This window comes from Pleurodeles waltl, chromosome 1_1 (genome assembly GCF_031143425.1).
Source record: "Pleurodeles waltl isolate 20211129_DDA chromosome 1_1, aPleWal1.hap1.20221129, whole genome shotgun sequence".
NCBI lineage: Eukaryota > Metazoa > Chordata > Amphibia > Caudata > Salamandridae > Pleurodeles > Pleurodeles waltl.
This window is the reverse complement of record NC_090436.1, coordinates 431,763,167-431,778,390: the sequence shown is the minus strand read 5'-3', so window position 1 is coordinate 431,778,390 and position 15,224 is coordinate 431,763,167. Positions and strand designations below refer to the sequence as shown.

Here is a 15,224-nt window from a genome sequence, read left to right as displayed (position 1 = left end):
GAATGACTTCCTCTTAGAAACAGAAAAGAGTGGTCCGTTAGTTATTTTCCCATGCTGAAAGGTGCAATAAAATTTGCCAGTAACACCTTTAAGGACCTTATAAAGGTAAGGGTGTTGACCCACCAGATCAAAAAGAAGTCTAAGCCTGCACCAGAAGATACGTTTTTTTTCTCGCTGGAACATTGTCCTGGATTAATTGATAGTGCACACTGCTGCTCAGCGGGCCTCTACACAGGGGATTCTCCTCCCTCTCATTAAAAAAACAAACAAAAAAGATGATGCTGTAGGGAAAAGGGTAAAATTTGGGCAGTCACACACTGGCACATTGCCAACTCTGTGGGCCTTCTTTTCCGATATGATCAGTTCCTCTGAGAGGAGATGGAGGAATTCATAAAGCATCTGCCTGGTGCTCAGTGTAAAATGGGCCAAAAGCTAGTCACAGAGGACAAAACAATTAATAGAGCCAATATAAGTGAGCCCTTAATGGAGCAAATATAGTGCTTAGAGAGATCAAATATTGCTTCCTTCTTTTTTATAGACATTCTAAGCTAAGGGTCTTAGACTTTGGGCTGAGGTTCAGCAGCCATCCTAAATGTACCTTTTGATGGCTGCCTCTTTTCAGTGCTCAGATCGATGAGATACTCAAGGATACATACGTAGCAAAGTCTATAGGTGTCCATCAGTCTCCCACTCCAAAGTCTGCTTTTTTCAATTAGCACACCTGGGAAGGGAACAGGCCAGCAAGTTCAAGCCAGAAATTCCCTTTTTAGCAGTATTAGCAGCCCTTTTCACGATCCTCTGCAACCTAAGTTCTTTCAGGAGGGCTAATGAGAAAATAGGCAGGGAAGGGTAGGGGTGGCATTGCAAGGGGCTTCTTTGCTACAAAACAGTGACTCCACTTCCTTTTGTTGATCACACTACACCAGTCAGGAGAAGAATAAATGCACTTCATGTCGCAATGGAAACCATTACATACGAACAGTAGTTCCTTTGTGAGAAAGATACCTACTCAAATTTCACACATGCCTCCAAACGTCCAACCCTGCTGTTGAGTACTGAGTTCATGCTACCTTCATCTTGTAGAAAAGGTGGAAGTGCTCCTTGCAAAGGACGCCATAGAACCCGTACCTTTACACCAACGTGGTTAAATAGGTGTACTCCTTGTACTTTCTAATCCCCAAAAAGTACAGCTCACTCTTACCGATACTCAACCTTTGACCACTGACCAGGCTCATCTCTTCTGCACGCTTTCACATGGCCATGTTACAAGAGATCATCCCCTTTCTACACCAATGCGACTTCATGGCAGCGCTGGCTCTGAAAGATGCATACTTTCACATCCCTATCCACCCAGTGCTCCACCATTACATTTGTTTTGCGGTAAGTGGAAAACTTTCTGTTAAAAGTTTATCTTTTAGAATTTTTACAGCCCCAAGGGTATTTGCAAAGTGTCTAGCTGTTGTCACCACCTCATCAGCGCTGAAAGCCATTCTTGTGTGTCTCTACTTAGATGTGATGGCAAACAACAATACCTAGCAAACACTCAGCGAGTAGTGTCTCTACTTCACAAGCTAGGTTTTACCATCAATATAAAAGTTGCATCTTCCATGCTAATACATTCAGCCCTTCTTAGGGTTGGTCCTGAATGCGGACACAGGCAAAACATACCCCACGCAACTGAGAGTAATGGCTTTCTAACAGCTGCTGCCTCTTTTTCAGTCAGACTGTCCCATCACTGTCTGCACTGCAATGAAACTGTTGTGAATGATGGCTTTGTGCATAACTATTGTACCACGTGGCAGGTTACACATGCGCATTACCAGAATGTCTTTCCTGGCAGAGGGTATTGTGAGGATCTAGTGTTGCTGTGATTGGACAGGGACAAAGTCACAAATTCAGGCTGACTGCAGTGGAGCTTGGGCTTAATACTAAGTGAGGCCTGCTGACCAAAGTTCCATAAACCCTGGTTGCGGAGTGTTGTGAAATCCCACTTTGAGGATGCATCGCGCAGTGGCGGCTCCAGGGAGCTGATGGGTGCGATGTGTTGTCCTGTGATGAAATCCTGCATCAAGGATGCATTGAGCAGTGGCAGTTGAGCTGCTGGGCTGCGATGCAAAGTTCTGCATGAAGATGCATCACACAGCAACAGTTCAGAGGCGCTGCAGGGCTGTCAAACAAAGTCTTGTGTCAAGGATGCATTGCACAGAAGCAGTTCAAAGTTGCTGCAGGGCCGTGCATCGGGATAAGTTAGTGCAGCATCGGTTCCAGTGTGAAGCTGCGAGGAGATGCGTCAAGCTGTGTCAGTTCTGCTCAAGTCCACAGCTGGGCTGGCACCTTCAAGTCAACTTCCAAGGGTCCAGGACTAGGGTGGCACCAGATGGGGGCAGGCAGAGTCCAGTTGTAGAGTTCAAGGTGGTTGAGCCTTTTATATCCCTGAAGCTCTGATCAAAAGGCCAGCCAACTAGCCATTGGAGTCACTCAGGTGTCCTGATGCAGGTCCAGTCTTTTTCACTGAGAAAGCAGAGTAGCAGTCCTTCTTGCAGCAGGGCAGCACAGCAGATTTTCTGAGTCTTCCACAGTTCCAGAGGTGTAGTATAGTTGGGTCTGAGGGTCCACTATTTAAACTTGGTTCCAGCTTTGAAGTAGGAGAAATTAGGGTTCCACCCCCATCGATGTGTGGAATTTCCTTCTTCCATGCCCTGTCTCAAGGTTGTTTGGGGGCATAAAAATCTAGTGTGAAACCCTTTGTGATTATACTGAGGCAGAGGCTTTGTGATGTGAAAATGTGGTATGTGACAGCTCCACCCCCTACCCAGTCCGAAATGTCCCATCCTTCCAACACCTATTCCCCATTTGTTGCACTGTCTGGGACCAATGCATAAAAAACAATTGCAAGCTACACCTAGTCATGTGACCCTAGATTGAGGCTGCAGGTTGGAGCTAAAAATGCCAACTTTCTAAAAGTGGCATTTTCAGAATTGTGACTTAAAATCCGACTTTACCATTAGAGAGGGATTTAAATTACAAACCTTTAGAGACCAAACACAATATTCCTACTGTAGTAAGGTAACCCAATGTTGTTCTGTGGGGGAAGTAGGCCTTGCAGTAGTAAAAACGAATTTAAGAGTTTTTCACTACCAAGACACATAAAAGTAAAAAGTACATGCCCACCTTTTTAAATACACTGCACTCTGCCCTGTGGTTGTTTAGGGCCTACCCCAGGGGTGACATATGTGTTAAAAAGAAAAGGAATGTTTTGGCATGGCAAAGGGTTTATATTACCAGTTCGAGATGGCACACACAGGCTGCAGTGGCCAGTCTGGGAAAAGTTTAAAGTGGGTGGCGCAATCAGTGCTGCATGCCCATTAGTAGTATTTAATTTACACGCCATGGATACATTTAGTACCACTCTACTAGGTTCAGCAAACATAAAGGCGAAGGCTGAAAGTTTGGGGATGACTCTACAGAGAGGGCCAAGTCCAACAATGGTTAGTCAGCAATGAGTATTGACTATCTTAGCTGGTTTATTTGCAGTTGGGGTCTTAGTACAGAACTTTGGGAGCATATAATGTAACATTAGGATGAGAGTGCTCACCTGCTTCAGTGGAACTGACAGCTCCTCACTAGCAGAGAGTACACTGAAATGCAGAAACATTTTTTTAGAACATTAAATGTACTGACCAGCACTAATCACATTTGTTTCAGATTCTTATTCAGGCTGAGTCAGGTGCAATGGAAGATGTCTTGCATGTACTGGAGGTGGCTGAAGAAACTGGAACTCCACACTTTGTGAAGAAACCAGAGATTTCTGAAGAGGTGGTAAGTTAGTCTTGTAATTATTGCATTGTTGATCATCCAGGTGATGAAACACTTTAAACTACATTTAAAGAAGGACTCTAAAAGTGGCACTTTGAACTATAACTCCCATCATGCACCTGTGTCTATATAAGGCAGGTAAATGAAAACCATGTGTGCCTACAAACTGAAACCACCTGAGCAAGACAAAATGTTCAAACGCGTAGTGGTGTTTGAAGTGCTACTCTGTGAATAAATGGAATCTGTAAATCTTTACCTCTGGGAGTGCAGCAATTCTTGCTGATATATATATATATATATATTCGATGGCCTGTGTAGCTGCAGATATACATGCTATGCATACGTCTGCCATCTAGTGTTGGGCTCTGAGTGATGTTAGATTGTTTTCTTTCCGCCATCGGGTTCGGATGTGTTTCCTTTCGCTCCGCTAGTTCGATTCGGAAAAGCTTGAAAACACTTAATTTCTCGTTGGTATTGTTTCGATCACATTACACCTTCGATCGACATTTCCGTACCGTCGGAACAAACAGCTCTACTTGCCCTTCGGGGCGCGCGCACCCAACTCGGGCCTGGTCGGGCCGACCGCGTGGAAGCCTCATGGATCGGACTCCATTCCGATCCTGTCCTCGGTGCCGCGCTAAATTCTCTTATACAGACCAGCACCTCGTCTGTACAATCTGCCTTTCCCCTGACCATCGGGAAGAAAATTGCGAGGCCTGCAGATCCTTCTGGTCGAAAAAGACACTCTGGGACAGAAGAGCACGTAGACTCGAGATGGCATCAAAAAGCTCCGAACATCTCGACATCGAAGAGGAAAAAATCATGCAGACCGCAGTCTCCGTTCGTGGATTCGACTCCGACCAGGATTCTGAGGAGGACAGACCGGTCATGGCAGGACAGCACATGAGTACGCCTGTGCCCCTGTACCATCTAAGCCGAAACATAGGGCCTTGGGGATGCCACTGCCGGAAGGCCATGGCTTTACCCGAAAGAAGACGCTCGGTGACCAACCCACCAGCTCGGCACAGAAAAAGGCCACCCCTCCGAAGCCATCTGGCTCGAGCCGAAGCTCCGTCTCCGAACTGAGTCCAAATCTCGAAAATCATTTTCGGAGCCAAGACCATCCTCAGCCCCATCTTTTTCGATACCGAAGAAGCCAGCTTCGGAGCCGAAAAGACCTAGTTATACTGAGGAGCATGGACTTTAAAAACACTTAGAGAAAGCCATAAATCTACTGAGGAGGACTCTCAAATGCAACCAATCATGGAAGTAATGGATGAAAGGCAAGCCAAGATTCATATCCATAAAGAAACTGGCAGAATTTTAACTGCACCTCCTCCAAAACCAAAGAGGAAATTAGCCTTTCAGGAGGAATTGGACACTACACAGCCGCCAGCTAAAGTGCCAAAAACAAAGGAGACCTCCACCTCCTCAATTTTCTCCTCCTCACTCTCCACATCTACATATCTCTCCTCCTACCAGTCCTAAACCTATGCAGACCCCATCACGCTCATTTGATTCACAGCAAGACAATGTGGATCCATGGAATCTTTATGATCCAGACCCCATTCCGGACAATAACCCAGATTGATATCCCTCGAAGCCTTCACCACCAGAGGATATTACAGGCTACACTCAAGTGATAGCTAGGGCGGCAACATATCATAATGTCACCATGCACGCTGAGCCATTAGAGGATGATTTCTTATTTAATACACTCTCCTCCACGCATGCAACATATCATTCGCTCCCTCTGCTACCCGGCATGCTAAAACATGCTGACCAAATATATTAGGTAGCCTATAAAGGCAAGAATAATTACTCCTAGAGTAGAGAAGAAATATAAGCCACCTCCTTCCGATCCTGTCTATATTACCCAGCAACTACCTCCAGACTCAGTAGTGGTAAGCGCTGCCAGGAAGAGAGCAAACTCGCAGTCGTCAGGTGATGCACCCCCACCAGACAGAGAGTAGAAAGTTTGATGCTGCAGGGAAGAGGGTGGCATCTAAGGCAGCCAACCAATGGAGAATAGACAACTCACAGGTGTTGGCTAGATATGACAGGGCCCGTTGGGACGAGATGAAAGACATAATCCAGCATCTCCCCAAAGAACAGCAAAAGAGGGCACAGCAGATAGTGGAGGAAGTCCAAGCCATCACTGACAATCAGATTAGGTCTGCCCTAGACTCAGCAGATACAGCGGCCAGAAGCATCAACACTGCTGTAACCATAAGGAGGCAGGCATGGCTTAGGTCCTCAGGATTCAAACCTGAAATCCAATAGGCAGTTTTTTGGCCCAGAGGTCAACACTGCTATAGAAAAAATGCGGAAGGATTCAGACACCGCAAAAGCTATGTGTGCACTATACATCACACAATACAGGGGATCCCCAGTTTAGAGGTGGATTTAGAGCCCAAACTGCAGAGGCATCCACATCACAGCCAAAGCCGGTCTACCAACCTCAATACCAACGAGGTGGTTTCAAAAGCACTTATAGAGAGGCCGGTACCCCAGAGGCAGGGGAAAATATCAAACACCAAAACAAGCCTCACAACAAAATAGTGACTTGTGCCATTCCCTTCCAATCCTCACCTCCTCTGTGGGAGGAAGACTGCAAACGTTCCACAACAATTGGCTAAACATTACCACAGACAACTGTGTATTATCAATTATCTGCAATGGTCATTGCCTAGAATTGATACAAACTCCACCAAACATTCCACCAAAACCACACAGACTATCCACAGACCATATCACTCTGCTACAGGAAGAGGTCAAATCTCTATTACTCAAACAAGCAATAGAAGCCGCACCACAAAATCAAGCAAGGACAGGAGTTTACTCACTGTATTTCCTAATTCCCAAAAAGGATGGCACCCTAAAGCCAATATTAGATCTCAGAACCCTCAATCTTTACATCCTGTCAGAACACTTTCATATGGTAACACTACAGAATGTTATCCCACTACTTCAGCAACACGATTTCATGGCAACATTAGACCTCAAAAATGCGTATTTTCATATACCCATCCATCCTGCGCACAGAAAATATCTCAGGTTTGTCATTCAAGGAAAGCACTATCAGTTCAAGGTGTTACCCTTTGGAATAACAGCTCCAAGGGTATTCACAAAGTGCCTAGCGGTAGTCGCAGCCTACCTAAGACAACACATACATGTCTTTCCATATCTAGACGATTGGCTAATAAAATCAAACAGTCATACGAAGTGTCAAAACCATGCGCATTATGTAATACAAACCCTGCACACGCTAGGGTTCTCAATAAATTTCCAAAAGTCACAACTACAGCCTGCCCAAATACAACAGTATTTAGGGGCAATACTAAATACTCAAAAAGCGCTTGCAAGTACTATACGCAGATAATACAAGCATTCCAGAATATAATGGCACAAATACAGACAGGTCAACAGTACACTGTCAAATTTGTCATGAAAGTATTAGGTATGATGGCATCATGTATTGCAATTGTTCCACATGCAAGGCTAAACATGTGGCCCTTGCAACAGTGCCTTGCACAACAATGATCACAAGCACAGGGTCAACTTCAAGATCTAGGGTTGATAGACCGCCAAACATACATGTCCCTTCAGTGGTGGAATTCCACAAATCTAAACAAGGGGCGGCCATTTCAAGACCCTGTGCCTCAGACCATAATTACAACAGATGCATCAATGATTGGCTGGAGGGCTCCCCTCAACAATCACAACAGTCAAGGACAATGGGATGCCCAACACAAATAGCTACACATAAATCACTTAGAGTTGTTAGCTGTCCTCTTAGCACTCAAAGCTTTTCAGCCTCTCCTTATCCACAAGAATGTCCTGATCAAAACAGACAACATGACCACCATGTATTACCTAAACAAACAAGGACGGACATATTCGTCCCAACTCTCCCTCCTAACTCAAACAATTTGGAAATGGGCAATACACAACCAAGTTCACCAGGTAGCACAATACATTCCTGGGATACACAACCAATTAGCAGATGTTCTCAGCAGAAATCACCAACAGACACACGAGTGGGAGATTCACCCTCAAGTACTTCAAAAATACTTTGGGGAACACAGACATAGATCTGTTCGCCACCAGCGAAAACGCAAAATGCCAAAACTTTGCATCCAGATACCCACATCCTCTATCCAAGGGCAATGCTCTATGGATCAATTGGTCAGGGATATTTGCTTACGCTTTTCCCCCTCTCCCACTCATTCCACTTCTAGTCAACAAATTGCGTCAAAACATGCTCAATCTGATACTCATAGTGCCAACGTGGGCACGTCAGCCGTGGTACACAACACTATTAGACCTCATGCCCTAAGGGAACTATAACTTGCGCCTTCTCCATGCACTGCTAATTACCCCAGATATTACAGCACTCATGACATCTTTTAGAACACCATTGATAATGTTACTGTAACATTTGCAGTAAAATTATTAATAAGATAACTGCATGGCAGGGACGCAAGTTATAGTTATCTTAGTGCACAAGTAATAGTTACTTGAAATACGTCTAACTATAATAGCTGAATTTCTATAGTTTTGCACATTTAAAATGTGAGCCTAACTATAATGTCCCTGTAACATTTGTTTTTTTTTTAAGTGAATATATATATATATATATATATATATATATATATATATATATATATATATATATATATATACATATATATATATAAAAAACACTATAAACTTGTGTCCTTATAATGCACAGTGTTGTCATCAGTGATGTCATTTCAGATGTTGCAGTGATGCTATCAATGATGTCATCGAACATGTCATTAGCAATGTTCCCTCTACTTTTGTTCCGCTGTGTGTGGCAAAAAGGGTGCATGCAGCCAAGGTTGCATGGACCTACATGCAACAAATCCCTACGCAAGTAAATGCTGTGTATAAGCTACCAAGTGCTTAATTTGTACTTTGATTTCATTCCGATTACCCTCTGTGTCCTTAGGGAGAACCATATTTAAATTCATTTGTAAGCTGGTCTCTCACCTCTAGCGGTCTCTGGACTTCAATGGTGGGATAATTAAGATCCTCCAGCGTGGAATCCATTGAAGAAAGGACGTAATTATATTACTTGGCCACTATCAGAAAATCTCAAGCTCTGGCACACCCTCCTAGAATGAATAAGGATAATCAGCAACTGATTAGGAACACCAAAAAGCAAAAAAGACCTAACTGCTCTCTAGTAATGGTCCATCAGGTGCAGGTGACTAGGTGTAACAGGAGGTGTAAGCAACCTGAGATGCTATTTTTTCACTCACATTCACTTTCATGCATAAATGCTCTTACAGACTAACTGCAACTCAGTTGGAGCACACATTCAACCTCACGTATGACACTAAACATACTATATTCAGGTCAATTAAAAAAGCACTCAGCCAGCTATACCACACTATTACAAAGCTTCTTACTCAAACATCCAGAGAACTCTTTGGGGCCTCATGAGGGATATCAAGTGCTGTACTAATGCTACAGTACAATAATATATAATGCAATATATGTACCTTCTTCAGTTTTATCAATTTAATGAGACAACTTGAAAATGAAGGTGCATTTCTATGGAAGAAGTTTGGGATAGGGAATTCAACATTCATGAGTGCCTAGAATAAATAAGGAGACACATATTTAGACCATAAATATAGGTGCAAACCTTAATTGGGAGACAGTGTATGGCTGTACAGGCTGACACATGGTCAAGCTTCATCACGTCCTTGACTGATGTTCTGTATTTCATGAAGACATAGCTGTACAAAACAAATAATTGGTATTCTGTTGGAATGAAGTGGCGCCTTAGGCCCTGAGAAGTTAACAATAAACAACAGTATCAACCACAGATTCTGAAAATAACCAATGCCAGATTCGGATACAAATCTCAATGTTGTCTTTATTCCTTTTTCTCAGACAGAAAGAGCTCTTTGACACTGGCTCAATTTGCTTGCCACATGCTGTAAAAAATAAAAAAAAACCTTCACAGGAGCCCTCAGGTGTTTAGCAGCATACAACACCACAAAGTGTAGGCCTCCCCATTTTGCTAAATGAAGTGCTCTTGGGTAATCACCATTTTAATTTGTTCCTCTGCTCCTGTTTTAATTAGTTTGGTAGTACTTAGCCTAAAGGTTGCTAGTAAATGTGTGATAAAACTGTACCTCAAAACACTGAAAATTACCCATAGAGAGCAACCGTTCCTGTGTTGCCCCCGTAGTTCTAATTTACCGAGCTCGGTGTCCTAATCGGCAAATACATGAGATCTCTAAACTAAGCCTAATAGAATAAGTGATCACCATAACATATTGCCAGGACCTATCCCCAGCACAGATTGGGTCATGCATCTTTGTGATTTTATTAATGTTTCGTGGCTAAATAGATGCAGTTGACAGACAGTAACCATCTGGTCTGTCACGGTAGCTGGTCAGGCTCTACATGGCCTCAAGGTCTGCCTTTGGTCTACATGGTTACAATAAAGAGTGGTGAAAATAAAAACCTTCCTGCGCATCGCAATTGATTCCAAAGATTCTTGAAATCACAAAATCTTTTTTAAAATTTATATAGTCTAACACGTTATTCTGATTACTATATGTGGGTGAAATATTCTCAGGCTACAGTTTCCAGAAACTCACTGACTGTTAGCTCCCACTGATTAACACAAGGCTCGTGTCAAAATGCCAGGAGTAGCAGAAGTAACATCGAGCACCTTTAATTACATCATATGAAGTGGTATTACTTAATTTATATATTAATTTCATTAAACAACAATGATTGTGGTAAAAAGGTTGCAGGAGGTATGGTTCTAACGTTACGTTACATGGTGAAGCTGGCACTGTATTTTTAGCTGAAAAGTCTATGAATTAACATCTTGTTAAGATTAAAAACTAACACTTTCCAGACACACTGATATGAAGCACTGTATTTGTTTCTTAAGTACATGTGCTACCGGCTGGGCACGTTGATGAAGCATCAGATGCCTTCTAACGCATTCTTAGGATATTATTATTTAGTATTAAACAGACTCACACAGCAACTTCTCCTCTCAGCTTAGGTGTAATGTGCACACCAGTGACCATTGAATTGATATTTCCATCTCTGTATAATACACAGGCAATGTTACAAGCAGACATGCAGCTGGTACACAGCTATTATTTACATCACCAATTCACTTGCACACCCTGCTTTGAACATAATAATGTATGGTCCCACAAGCAAAGGGTGATCTTGCATTATGCAATAAAATGGACATAGAACGACTACTTGCATTTACAAAAGGAACCAGGGTTGGACTGGCCTAATGGGCAGTCAGGAAGTTCACGATGCGCTCCCCATGCGCTGGCTTGACAGGTCAGTGTTTGGGGCATTTTTTGGCTGCTTTGGACCTGTTCTATGGTGTGGTGGGACGTTTTCTTTTTGTTGTTTTTTTACTATTGATTGCCCTATTAAAACGGCATTGCCTGCAGCAAGCTAACATCCATACAGTCTTTAATACCTTGCAAAATACGTATCGAGCGTGCCCTTAAAAGTAAAAACTGCCTCTATTTGCATATTTGGGTCTCATTTAAGGTTTCTAATTCAATATTGACGGACACTTTGATTGTGGTGCCCCGACCTAACCCCAAGAGGAACCACCCTAGGTAACGGAAACAAAATTGGCTTTATTTAAAATTGATGCTGCTTTGATGGACATACACAATTTAAAATTTCTATAGCTACCACAAAATCTCAGAAAACTTAGACCCTTTGCTCCTGTGCTGTTCTCATGCTTTCTAATATTTTGGTAATAACATATTTTCAGTTATCTCACATGTAGTCCCTTATTCAGAAAACAATTGTCCTTGAAATTAATTAGTGTTTGCTTTCCCCAAAGTTAATAGAACAAACATATATGGTTTAGAAAAAAAGAGGGAGCACAATTTTAGTGACTATAAAGATGGTCTTCATTCAGAGGAATAGTTGTAATGGGAGGCAGCCAGTAACGAAAGACATGGGAGTGCTGTTGTTGAATAATTTAGGTTGTCCTCTGTTTCAAGTTAGCATCTCACCAGCTGATAGGAGGACACCCTGCCCAGCCTACTTCCTGTACTCGGTGCTGGTTACGGACCGCTTAAGTCAAGGGCGGAGCTACTGGAATTATGTGATTGTGCAGCGGCGTTTTTCGCATAGTTATGGATAATCCAACATCTGCTACTCAGTCTGCAGATGTTAACAAAAAAATAGTTTCTAGCTCAAAACTGTTAAAAAATTACTGAAAATGCAACAATATGTGTTGCTGCGTAGTGGAAGGTCATATGCAAAGGTTGATTAGTCACCTTTCTGTTGCTTATTGCTAAATGTGAGTTTTAAATCGCTACTAATGAGGTGCAACCTACGCTCAAACAGTTATAACAAGTGTAAAAATGACAAAATCATGAGGTAATGCTATCTCAAGAAATGCAGCATTATGCCCCATGATGTGCCTTTTTGTGCTGCATAATTTAGTCCACCCTCACGCATAATTTGGCCCTCTCGTGCCTCATAATTCCGGTGGCTGTGGCCAGTGGCTACCTTAAACACTTTGCTTAGTCCTTCCCATTCAGTGAAGCTCTTTTTAATCCTCAGCAGAATGTAAGCACTTGAGTGCCTCATAGGGCTTTGGGTAGGCTTCATAAATACTGTACCATAGCCTTTCCAGGTGATTTATTTTCATTGTACAGGATTCATGATGTGGTGCAGCTAGGGTTGCCACCTGGTTGTTTTCCTACCTCCACCCGTACAAAAATAAGCTAAATGACTGAAAGCCATTATTTTTAGCCCTTGTCTATACAATTTCAAAAAGCAAATATAAATAGAAAACACTTTTAACTGTGTTCTATAGCGTAGTTAACCATCCTTTAGAAATAATTAAGGTAAACAAAGGCAGAAAAGTCATGTTACAAATAAGGACATTCAATTTTGTTTACAGTCCTATTTAGAATCATGTCCAGGCCTTGCAGACTCCTAAACAACAACAAATGTCCGTTATTTTTCAGTAGCACCCCCGTGTGCTCTGCACTCCCAGGCTGTTGTGCAGCTTGTTTCCACTCTAGGGTCCAACACCTCTGACCCCTTTCTGAGCTGGGTCGCCTTACCTTCCTTGCAGAGCGTCGAGAGACACGCTGATCTTCAAGCTAATAGCACAAGGCAGGCTCGCTCCCAATGCCTCGAATGACCTGTGCGCTTTCAGATAAACTTCAGATTAGCGTTTGGCTAAGGCTGTGTGCGCGACCAGCGCGCACGCTGGGAGGAACATAGTGGTAAGTGATGTTTAAATGTGGGGTAATAAACAGTGCATGGTGAGCACACGAGTTATAGTTTCTTGAGATAACTATAACTTGTGAATTTCAGTGGATTTGTTAGGTGAAGATGACAAATCAAAACAATTTAAATTAACTATAGCATCCATTTAACCGTTGGTATATTTAGTGAATCTGTTTTTCATGTAAAGTACAACATTACTGCAATTCCTAACTATAATGTCACTTAAACGTTTGTTTTTTTCAGTGAATTTAAATGTTTATTTGTAAAGTGTAGTAAGATGTCAATCACCGTGCGTGTTGTAGGGTAGGACTCTGGCCTGGCTGCAACTCCCCCCCCCACCCCCCACATGGGTACCCAATTAGCCTGTGCCCAACCCCAAGCCGCTGCGCACGGCTGACTGTCCTATAACAATAGAAAGGGTATCATTTTAAGTGAGGCAGACCTACTAGTTTTGTCATACGATTAGAACATCAAAATATACAATGCAGGACATTTGGCTTTATTAAAGGATCAGCACATCCACATATATTAATCAGACCTATTGGCTTTGTCAAAAAGTCACCAATAATTATGATCAAATATATATTTCATATATTCACACATTGAAATATTTAATAACAGTGATTGCTACAAAATAATCTCAGTAAAGCATTATTTCAAAAACACATTAAACATGCCTGCAGTCATTTTTAGCATTTTTCAGGCCCTAAAGTGCAGCCACACAACCATCTACAACTGGTCCCTGCAATCCAGCTGAAGAGCATTCAGCTCCAGCTTGGAGTGATTTAAAGATATGGTAAGCTCTCCTGGAGTAATGGACTCAGTGGCACAGGAGAGGTATTTTTTTATTATTTTTTTATTCTTGCTGGGGACTTCTGCGCTCCTCCACAACATGCTTCTACCAGCAATTAAGAATGTAAAAACCTCAATGGAAATCAAGATGCCATGACCATAGAAATTCAGCTCTTAAGAGCAAATCACAAAAAACTCACAGAACAAGTGGAGTCCAGTGAGTCTGCATTCCAAACGATGCAGCGTTCTGTGGCTGAGATGCAATCGTGAATCAAGGACCTACAAAGTGAAGTGCACTTCCTTGAGGTGAAATCAGAAGATGTCGATGGTCGATCAAGGCATAACAGTGTGCAAATTATAGGACTCTCAAAGGAGGCATAGTTGCCCAGCATGGAAATGTTTCTTGCGGAATGGTCATTGAACATGGTGTTAGAAGGAAAGCACACTACCTTACTCTCTTTGGAACTGGCCCTCAGAGTACCAAACATAGGCCCTTCCTGGGGTCCCTTCCGGGCCATTTTTAGCAAGACTGTTAAACTACAGAGATAGAGATAATTTCCTGCAGGCCTCTACGAACAGGGGCCCATGGCATCTGGAAAATGGGAGATGACCATATTTCGGGATTATAGAATGAAAGTCCAGAAGTGACCACGATTATCAGAAAAATAAGGTTCGATGGCATCTGTCGCTGTAGATACGCATGTTTTGCATAGCTCGCCATCTGGTGTTGGGTCGGAGTGTTACAAGTTGTTTTTCTTCGAAGAAGTCTTTCGAGTCACGGGACCGAGTGACTCCTCCTTTTGTCTCCATTGCGCATGGGCGTCGACTCCATCTTCGATTGTTTTTTTTCCGCCATCGGGTTCGGACGTGTTCCTGTCGCTCCGAGTTTCGGAACGGAAAAACAGCTAAATTTCGGAAGATTTTCGTCGGTATTGTTGCGTTCGGGATCGGCGTAGTCAGAATCAACACCGCATCGAAGATCGAAGAGCTCCGGAGCCCTTCGGGGTAGTTTTCGATCCCCGTCGGGGCCTGCTCGGCCCGACCGCGTGTAGAAGAACGCCGATGGAACGAACCCCGTTCCGTTTCTGTCCCAAATGCCACAAAAAATACCCCTATTCAGACCAACACTCGGTCTGTAACCTGTGCCTATCACCTGAGCACAGTGAAGACACCTGCGAGGCCTGTCGTGCGTTCCTGTCCCGAAAAACACTCCGAGACCGTCGAGCAAGAAGACTTCAAATGGCGTCCACGCCGCAGCGCACCGAGAGTTCGAGGTACAGGAAGAGGAAGAAACCTTTTCGATACACGAATCGGACTCCGAGGAA

General features: G+C 43.1%; 1 protein-coding gene across 2 annotated transcripts in view; it reads left to right on the top strand.

The window, feature by feature from the left end:
- PTCD2 (pentatricopeptide repeat domain 2) overlaps window positions 1–15,224 on the top strand; it is a 256,012-nt gene that overhangs the window by 169,925 nt on the left and 70,863 nt on the right. For both annotated transcript variants that reach the window (XM_069224151.1, XM_069224144.1), the window contains exon 9: window positions 3,706–3,819. In XM_069224151.1, the coding sequence (XP_069080252.1) occupies window positions 3,706–3,819 (114 nt within the window). The remainder of the gene's footprint in view (window positions 1–3,705; window positions 3,820–15,224) is intronic.